The following is a 10,911-nucleotide window of genomic DNA, read 5'->3' as shown; positions in this document are numbered from 1 at the left end:
ATATATACATCCTTTATTTTGAATTCTGTGTGGAATCTTTCATCTGCTTCTCTATTACCAGGCTTTGCTGGTAACGATACGCGTCTTTTTAAAAACGCATATTGTTATTAGCAAATTAGTTATTAGTTGAATTATTATTAGTAGGTTTTTTTACTGAAAAAGTAGTCAAAACGTAGGTGTTAACGTTATGGGGATGGTTCTTAAGAACTCAATTTCATTATTCTAATTATCTAGTAGCTATTATTGCTTCAGCGCTCTTAGAATCTTCTATTTCATAGGGACATGAAAGGCAGTTTGTCCCATGCTGAGATTCTGCCGTATGAAATAAAGTTTAATGTCAGTACCGGACGTAAAGCTCGGAACATTTATTCTATAAAGGCATGGTGTACTTCAGTACAGGTAAGTTGAGATGAAGTTTAGAATTATTCGTTTCCGAGTGTCAATAATTGCCAGTACTCACGATGTGAGGTATCTGTAGGTGGAACATCGATTGAAGTCCTGCAAGGTGGGGTGACTTCGAAGGGTTCGCAGAGGGAACGTGGAAAGTAACGAATGTGCCAGTAGTGAGGCCACAAATTCGCGGGAAAGATTCCATGAGCCCTCTGAATTATATCAAAATGACACATTCATCATACACAGATCCGCAGATTCTTTGTTATTTGTGCATAAAAAAGCATAGTTCAATGTTATATCTTTATAACGGATTTAAACTGCTAAAATCTGCTGCAAACATAGTTTAACGATATATTCCTGCGAAGGTACTAAGAAAGCTGATAATTCATTCCTGATAATTAATATTTCCAATTATATTTTATTGGTATTACTCGTCCTTAACAGAGACAGTAGCCGAAGTCGCCAAAAATAAAATGGTCGTTTATTAAGATGCCCTCTGTTATCGTTGGCGTACCTTCTGCTTGCAGTGAATAGATAAAATGTTGTGGGCGACAGTCCTCGATTCTTCGGGCGAAGTCGACGACGGTAGGCAGAATAACATTAAGTAGTTGTGAGGTGTCTTCAAAATCTTCGAGGAATGCTTCGCACAAGTCAAACCGCATCTCGTCCTCAGATGCGCGGTCTTCATCCACCTGCTCCACAGCGGCGCTATTATAATATCAACGAAATCGCCAGATTAGTTATGGTAGCAGGCTTGCTTATAGCTTCAGTCGGCCTCACTTTATCTCTTTTTCGAGACATTTGCTACTATTTTTTTTTCTTCTGTGGCTTACTTGATCGATCGTTTCGCAACTGTACGTATCGGCAATAGTCTCAAATAACTAGTTACTAACGCGCGGGGTTCTACAGGGTTTTATCCTAGACATGTTCACATTTATATGGATGCCCTGCCTTCTACATCTAGCCTCGAAAAAATAGATTGTATGTTGTGTGCTTAGCGGACGATACTTTTTTAAGTACATTATCGTTTTTTACGCGCTCTAAGCATTGAACCACCGTATGTACAGTCCAAAGTAATGCCATTCGGACGATCTTTGAATTATTAAGGTTCGCTCAATCATGGCTTTCTTACTGTTTGACAGTTGTATATGTTGTATGCAAGCCTGTTGCCCGACGCACAAATCAATATAGGGGTCCATGTGAACGAAACTACATCCTATTTCCATCACCACTAGCCTTGTAGATATTCTATCAAAGGTGACCTTGAGACGTCACTAGTTCAATAAACTGAACGCAGAAACTTCATAATGAATTCTTTTAGCTATAAAAATCTTGAATCCTCTGGCACTCTTTATCCTTGCTTGAAAATGGAAAAGTATTCCACTTAGAGTTACTGAGATTTAGTTACAGAGTGGTTGACGTTAATGTTGTTCGTTGCTTTCACACAATAGATCTATCACACGAAACTTCTACGTTATTCTCGGTTGATCTTAATATTTGCAGACTGATGCGGTTTTTAGCCTTTTATATTTGAGCAAAATCGATTTAAATCGTGGAAAAATCAGAAATATATCATGTGTTTAGAAGGCTAGGTCCTATGTGAGTACAAGGCCTACAAGTCGTTAACTGCTCTTATAAAGCATTTGACACTACAATTTAGTCCCGTACTTAAGCTCATTAGCTCGCCAGGTGATAATTGCGGTTGAAGGTTAAATACGATCCAGTGAAGTTAAACGTGGCTTTTATTGATTCGGTTAGGTTCTTTAGTATTTTTAATAGGTTTGCCATTTTATGGATTACATATACGACATGGAGTAACCACCTCGCAACAAAATCAATAAATAATATACGAATATTGCGTAATAATATTGATCGGCTTCAGAATTTATTGCATGACGATGTCTTTTTCAGTCTATAGATAAAATAGTTCAAACGACTTACGAATTTTCCACAAGTCGGAGAAAACATTCCACACACTAGAATACGAAACAATTTTCTTACATATCAATCAAACGAATTGGGGGGGGGGGGCAAAAGGGGTCACCAAAATTGAAAAAAATATATTTATTAACTTAAGAGAGCCTCGAACATTTACAAAATACTTTGCTTTTAAATATGTCGCTCTGGATGATGGCCATAATTCGAGCAAGATGAGCATTTTCAAAATATCACACCTTCAGAATAACTACCGAAAAACACTGTAAAAAATGATTTTACTATTATCTAAAGTTAGGGTCACATCGCATGGCATACCTTCATCATTTGCATGACGTTCGTTGGCTAAATCATTGAGCTTGACCCTGAAGAGGTTGTTTTAGGGGTTGTTTAACTCTATACTACTTCAGGAGCTCCGTAGTAGTCTTGGTTCAAAGGAATAATAATAAGGCCCAAGTGGGCACTTACGGCTTACCAACACTAAAGACAATTACGTGAATTATATTCCAAAAGATTCAGGCTGATCACGCATGGCAATTCCTATGAGGCAAAAGTCTGTTTGATGCGGATCTACAAAAATCTATTAGAGGTATGCCTATTGCCATATGATGACCTCGGCGCTCATGCGTAAAATACTAAACATCAATTAGAAGATACCTATAGGGTATTTTTTAATGGACAACCTGTTCTGCTATCAGGAGCCATGCTGTTATAGTTGTTGCTGATCTGAATTCCGGTGCACACATTTCACCGAAAATATTTAGGGCCTTCACTGGCAACATAATCTTTAGTAATTTTGTAGATGGAAATGTTGTATAGAAATTTCTTAATATCATATGCTCTGTACTGCCCTTATGTTCTAAAAAATCCCATACATGCTCTTGAAAAAGAACAATTCAGACGGTTATGTATCTGCTAAACAGTAATGTTTCCTTGGCAGCGACGTGTTCAGCGGCTGCTGCGTTTTCAGGCCATAGTAATATGCAGGACCCAGGTTTCACAATGATTTTACCACGCGTAATCATATCTTTGCTGAATCGTGTACTTCACTTCTTAATTCTTCAACAAAGGTGCGTTTTAATTAAATTAAATCATCTGGATGGACGTTTGTTATTAAACTACATATTAATTATTTAGGTTATTCGACAGACGAACCTGCATATGCGGTAGATACTTCGCAGGACGCTGATCACCTGCGCTACGTCACGACTCCTTCGCAACGCCGATATTTGCGCCTGCACCTCTGGCCAGAACGGCAACTCGCACGGCAGTAGCACATGTGCCATTGAATGGCCGCCACGCCGACCGGAAGTTGAGCTAAAATCACCGCAATGCCATTTCGTTACCTGTATTGCATCTCGTTAGAGGCCAGTACTAAAGCCGCGTCATGAAGGCAGATCCCTGAAAGATCTCCACATCAGGTTGTACCCGTACCTGCATGTATCAAGCATCAGCCCCCTACAAGAAACCAATATAGTCATTATTATATCGCGCCAAGTAATAATAATAAAAGATTACATTTATTTTATATGCTAATTTGTCAATAGTATTTATAGGAGGAAATGCTTCACTAATTTATTTATATAGGTCAGCTTTGAAACTTAAAAATATATTATTACCCTGAATTACCGTTATCCTGCATAATACTTGATTTAAATCAGCTATGCGGGTAGGTATTTCCCTAATAAAACGTTTTGAATCAATCATTTAATTAGTTAATTTATTCAATAAGGCGAATTGTGCAAAATGATTCAAGAATGAAAAATCTAGCCCGTTTATTCTTACTCTACCGTTTAGTTCGACACGGCGTGTGCCAGCTTAGCAGGCAAAATATTGATTATGTACTCTAGCAATACAATTTCATTCAATGTCTTATATATATAACAGTAATTAATGTGCGAGCTATTTTAAAGAAGATAAATTATGGTATCTTGTTACGTTTTATTCTAAATTACAAGCCATTTAAATGCCATTAGAACGTATTGAAGCAATCGTTGTATACTTGATCATCTTCATTCACATTCAAAAATAAATTTATCTCCTTTTAAATTTATGGTGGGAAATCTCTTGAAAAAATAATTTCTTAAAAAACTTTCCATGCTTTGCTAAATTTAATTAGAACCGTACTGCAGGGCCACCGTTTGGCGCTACCGTTAACAAGGAGAACATTACGATAGGCGATGTTACGAAACAATGACTATCGTAACATACCTCACGTCTAGTGAAGTAAATTATATATGTTATGATAACTAGGACAATACATTACAGGGAAAAAGCAACAACAATGCGTCATTGGATAGACATCGACGGCCGAAAATTGTTGAATCAGACGAAAGCTCCTATTTAGTCAGTCGCGGAAGATTACCGACTATAAAACGTGAAGTGCTTCTGCCTGTTTTCGGGCCGCGATGGCCACTGAGATGGTCGTTGTAACAACTCATCTGTGTAACTCGTACAGCGATACAGATATACGGCGGTAAACGTATAAATGCAATAACCTGCATGTACAAACTAATGACGACAGTGAATTGCTGAGATTTAATATGACTGTTCCAAGTTACCCAGATACCCAAATTCGCTATTTTCACGTAGGAAACCATACAACGGTTTCATCACGTTGTGAGCTTTCCGTTGACTCCACGGTCTTCAACATAAGGGGCTAACGACTGCTAAATCTTGTCAGTACGAAATTATATTGTAGTAGCACATTAGCATGTTAATTTCTACCCCTCGTGACGGAGAAACCTTCATTACCATTAATTCTAAAGAATTTAGATATTAGACTCGAGGCTTAACACACCTGTAGTACATTACAGAATAGTGTTGCAAGATGGCCCTCAAAGCCGAAACAAAATTAAATTCAGCTACTGCAAATAATCTTTTCTTTGACTTATTTCAATGTATGTCAATGCTATGTCTCTGACTTGTTGGCATATCAAATTTTGTGAGTTTCATAATTAAAGGGAGCCAAACAACTCATCAAACTATAAATCTAGCATAGTCACTTTTACTAAAGTAGCTCTGACTCAGAACGACCAAACAACTGTACAATCTTTCGGTGTTCACTAGATTTTGCACTACCACTACGTCATCCGCTTACCCAGTTTGGGAAAGCATCGCGTTGAGATTCGACAATAAGCTCGAGGATGTAAGCAAGTGTAGCAGAAGCATAAAGCTACATAGGCAGCATCGTGGAGAACTAGATTGCTACCACAAGCTGCAACCTCTGCTGTGTAATGTAATCGAGCTAAATCATGAATGATACTTGGACATATAATAATATATATATATATGTACTGGTATATACGGAGCCTGCACGTATCGTAATCTTTGTTTCAATGCATAACTATGCTATATAGATCCCAAAAAAGCTTACCAGTTTAGCGTATGCGTGTGCCGTGTGTATATTGCTTAGAGAGGCATGTGTATGTATCATACTATATATCATGGGTATGTGTGTGTTTACTTGTGTAAATGTTTTTGCCATTAAAACGGTCAAGCGACAGTCTTTCCTTCTATTTCGCTAGCGTTCGCATTGAAGTGGTAAGCACGTGCTCTTTGCCGAACGTATGAGTGGAACACTATCACCACTTGGGTTACCGCTGTGGCTGCAGCTACTGCTTGCAAACGTTGTCCTGCCGTTTCTGAAGAGTTCCCACAGCAATAATGACAATATGACGGCAGCCCTTGTCATGCAGACAAATCTATTAAAACGCATGGAGGATTTGTGATGCTAGTACTATGCGTATGCTTTATCGACTCTCTATAGGTTTATTCTGTATTAAGAGCGCCACTATTGAGGTGGCCAGTTGAATAGGCTAAACCACAGACAAGGATTAGGCTAAGGTTCACTATAGTCGTATATATGCTATCGTGCAATCGAGAATAGACCTTCCCGCTGAGAAACTCTTTGCCCCGATCAGCCTCGACGCACGGGCCATTTATTCAGCAGTGCTACCCGCTTCATGACGGCTATGGACCGGCACTTCAAACTTCGCTGCAATGTGTCTAAGCAACTGAGTCTCCTTCGGTCCTAGCTGGTCTAATGCAGCCCGGGTCTGTTTTAGCTGTAATAGTTGCGCCTACGACTGTTGTTGGGTGTGCTCTCTTGCTGATGCTTCTATATCCCGGCGACAACAACATTTTTTTTTACTATGACTACGACTATGCATTTCTGATTTCCCGCTGTTCACTACTTGCTGCTGTCTGCCACTCCTCACGTCCTAAGCACTCAAAGGCGAGTTTTGCCACCCTATATATATTGGATTGCCAGAAGGATATGATGAGAAAAAATATTATTTTCGAGGCAAAGTTTAAACAAATATTTTTATTTATAAAAATGTATTTAGAAAGTTATCATTTAAATAAATACACGTGCTTTTGCCTATCACGATAACCTTCTACTATCTTCTAGTTATACCATAAAACAAACCGCATTGAACTTTCGTAGTTTTTAAACGAAAAAAAGTGCAAGCGACTTGTGCATCCCTCCACTGAAACTAAGTTAATATTATCAAGGAACCTATAAAGAAACAAAACAGATGATAATTTAACAGTGAAGCGCCAGGGCTATACGGCTGATGTATCAAAATGTCCCATTCAAGCTCTCTCACGGAAGATTTTTACCTGATAACTGAAAGTGTACGTGGTCTGGCGTGGTAGTGGTGAAAGACGACGCCCCTTCTATTCTTTAGTTTGGTCAATTTTTTTCAATGTTTTATTGTAATCTTGTGAGTTGTTCAGTAATGTGCGAATCAATCGTTTTGCCGGGGGCAGCAACTTATAATGCGCGATTCCTTTAGGATCTCACTAAACACATTCAATCCATTTTTGTCATTAGTCTGGACTGCGCACAGATTGTGGACCACATTTTACTTTATAATTTGCCTATCTTTGTCGTACGTGATCCACTTTTCATTACTCGTGATCAATGATCTTAGAAAGCGCTCGACCCCGCCGTGTGCTGTAAAGTATCGCAGATAAAAATACGATTTGCATCGATTCGAGTCGATTCACCCAAACTTTTTTGTCTAGCCAGCTTTTTCTGAATTTTCCAAAACTGTTTTGTGGTAAGTTTAATGTTTAGCTCCTTGGCGATGTCGTAGCTACTCATGTGTCGTCCCTGCTCAACGTCCGCAGTAATCTCGTCAACTTTTTCTGTAATTGGTCGACCACTGCGTAGAACATCTTTAATATAGAAATTTCTGGAACAAAAACGATAGGACAATCTTTAGATCTTTTCCGCACGGACAGCAAACATTTTTTCATACCCCTGGCCACCGTGTGTGTTTTTATCATAATAAAATTGTAAAATATAGTGAATGTGCTCTGCATATTTATTATTATTATCAACAATTTTAGCACATTTACTATTGCCAAATATCAGTTTTTAAACGACACCAACGCCGATCCGACACGAGTCTCATTTCCTATGCTAAGTGACTTTAAAGCTATCGAGTCAGAAAAAAAATCAACACTTTTTTGACAATTAGCAACCCACATAGAATAAAAGTGCGATGGAATTGGTAAATAAAATTGAAACATGTCAGTGCTGTTCCCTTTTGCCCTTTGCCCATTTACTCGCACCCTGACTGACCTAAATGTAATTACACACATGAACATTAAATAGAACGAAGAATCCAAATCTACAATAATAATACTAATTATAATAAAGCACAGTATTCATTAACTGACAAGATCTAAATGTATTGGTATTAGGAAGTATACTTGCACCGGGCTTTTTGCCCATCGTTTTTGTCGACCTAGTTTCAATGTAGTTTATATATAATACGTCTATCTTAAAGTTGCACACTCAGCGCGCGCTTGTGCAGCAAATAGGAACGATAGCATTTCATCGCGCTTCTTAATCTAGCGACTGTCTAGGCGCTGGCCCTTCTATGCTAGATATGCTAAAACAAAGAATTTTATTTTCCAGTAGGGATTCTGCTACACGAAGAGTGGCTAAATAACTACATCTCTTAGGGAAATAAGTTGTTATCTCTAGAAAAACTTAACAACACATGAAATAATTGATACCAATCGTAACGCAGGCTGTGTTGCAGATGATTCAGCTACCCTACATTCGTAGGTAGCGTTTCTTTGTCCCAATAATGTAAGTCGTTCGCGCTCCATGGAAATTATAATGAAGTGATACCCTGTAGCATACAGAAATGTGCCACAGTCGTAGAGTACGTGCCAGTTTTAGGCACGAACACAAACTTCGTCACCCCATCGCAACTATTAATTGTTCAGGAAATAAATTCATGCTAGTCCCTCTCGCACATTACATAAGAGTAGAGCCAATTACAATGTTAAAAATATCTTTACGCATAGCTTTTGGTAAAAATCCAGTGCTACTGATGTCAAATATCTTCTTTATTAGTTATTCGTTAATTAATAATCCGTTGTTTCAAAAATTTCATTACCCACATAATCTAGACATCTCGTATCCATAGTATTTATGCAAAAAACAAAGGATAGGTTCTCCGGATCAACGAGTCGTTCAAATAATGCTTCACGTGCCATGTAACAACACAACTAAGGACTGCAAGATCTGTTGTACTGAAGGTACTGTTCAGATTGACGCTTCACCTTCAATGGTAATCTTTTTTATTCATCAAGTGAAAACCAACCTCGAACATCATCCTAAAAACTAATTGTGGCCATTGTAAGCTGGCCATAGCTTACTAATATGGTAAGCATTACTTTTTTGCTGATAGGCGATGTTTAGCTACAAGGGTTTTTCTTTACGTTGGAAAGTTTGACAATGAAAAACAATTTTTCTTAGCAGCTCCCATAATCATTCTGGCATAATCTGGAGATCCTCCGCATAATGAACAATTGTGAAGAAACTGGTTTTAAGAGAAATTCTAGAGTAACCGAACGGTAATCCTATCAGCGCGGTAAATACGGTTTATTTGATACAACGAACAGCAATCTATATGCATTCTGTCTACTTTCCACTTACCATTATGTTTCTCTTGGCGACGTTAGAATATACTCGCTTGCAGATTACCCGCGTCGGCAAGTAGCATGAGTATTCTGAATGGATATTTGTATCAAGATTTCACGCACAGTCGATGATATTTACTATATTAGATTTGCAGCTCTTCGTAGATAGCGGCTCTATGTGTTACGCGTACGTAAAAGTAATCACCATCAATAGAATGGGAAAGAACGAAACGCCGCTAATCAGGTGGATTAATCGTTTACGTAGCACATGATTGATTGATTTAGTGATTTCGTACTGAGTTATAGCAGCATTAGCGTTTGGTGTAGCTGTCCCGAAATCCCTAGCCGCACCAAAAGGGTCCATTAACCAACATTCACTAGAGAAACGAATAACAATTATGAATTGCCATATCACAGCCTGCTTGTGTCTGTGGGTGAATTCTATTAGTGTTTTTTTTGCGAATGAAACTATATTGGACGACAAATAAATTCTCCTTGTCGTCTAAGTTTCGAGTACTCGTTGTGTTTATCTTAACGGTGGTAGTAGTGGCTCTGTGGTGATCGCGGTAAGTAAGTGAGTGCCAGTCGAGGTGTAAGATAGCTAGCAAAGGTTACAAATGTTTGCCAGTCATTTCCCTTGTATGCTACTGTGCTGATATTATTATGCAGAAAAGAACTGGAGTTCTTGAGGGCCGTATGAGAAAGAGGCAAACAACGACCTCTGTTCCAGCTCGCATAGCAGACGCGTTGCCTATGGAAAGGGTACCACAATAACAGCCGACCCTTCATTCTGAGGCCGTGGATTGCGAATACAGGAAGGGAAGCTGGGCAGATATTGAACCTGCTCACTGTTCGATATTGATGAGAGGTCTGCAAGCAGACGACACAGGGTTCCGCCCTTCGTTACTTTCCCTCATTAGGCTCTCCAATACGCTTTAAGTTTATTATCATATGAGTTAGCCTGAAAGAACCCATGCTAAACTGCAGCTACCCGTTGTGGAACGGCATCTACACTTTTGTATACGATGCTGGGCTGAACGGCTCAGCCGTGCAGTAACATAGCTAAACACGGTGAGACAGAAAACCATCTATTTAATAATCTTACAGATGCTTTTTCTTTTGCGGGTTCCTTCGGGTAATGTAATGAATGTTTCGGGTTTCATGACCGCTCCGTAAGACGTTAGTTATTACTTCAGACGACTGATTTCCAGCACGAAGGGAGGTGTGTTTACGCTTCGATTTGAACCCAAAAAACCTTATGTACCCTTAGGTTGCATAGGTAAATACGTTGCCACTGGATTTTCATGAGGACCATCCTTCGAGTCTTGTTCCCTGTTAAATACTCAGACACCGTATCTTCTACGCTGTGAGTTGAGCGGCCACCCCCTTCACAACCGCATCGGTCTACCACGAAGATGAGACCGAATATAACCAGTACTTAAGCTACGGGCCATTACTTAAGACAGGCCTTTGCTGGACCTGCTATCTGGCGTCTTTTCAAATAGATCTATATAACGTCATTTTAGCAAAAAGCCATCGTGACCGTTTGCCAACGTGAATTAGCAATGATCGCTCCCCTATAAGATACTGGAAATGAAAGCGTCTTTGTATGAGATTAGTCTACGCAATAAC

General features: G+C 39.0%; 1 protein-coding gene across 1 annotated transcript in view; it reads right to left on the bottom strand.

Moving 5' to 3' along the window:
* The window catches only part of LOC111262001 (uncharacterized), a 23,407-nt gene extending 13,271 nt beyond the window's left edge, over positions 1-10,136 (bottom strand). Inside the window, exons 1-4 of the mRNA XM_022835938.2 lie at positions 9,296-10,136; positions 3,484-3,786; positions 908-1,101; positions 461-602 (exon numbers count right to left, since the gene is read on the bottom strand). Coding sequence (XP_022691673.1) covers positions 461-602; positions 908-1,101; positions 3,484-3,614 — 467 coding nt within the window. The 5' untranslated portion in view covers positions 3,615-3,786; positions 9,296-10,136. The remainder of the gene's footprint in view (positions 1-460; positions 603-907; positions 1,102-3,483; positions 3,787-9,295) is intronic.
* Between the last annotated feature and the right edge of the window lie 775 nt (positions 10,137-10,911).

Source organism: Varroa jacobsoni, unplaced genomic scaffold (genome assembly GCF_002532875.2).
Source record: "Varroa jacobsoni isolate VJ856 unplaced genomic scaffold, vjacob_1.0 scaffold_621, whole genome shotgun sequence".
Lineage (NCBI taxonomy): Eukaryota > Metazoa > Arthropoda > Arachnida > Mesostigmata > Varroidae > Varroa > Varroa jacobsoni.
This window is presented reverse-complemented; position numbering and strand designations above follow the sequence as displayed.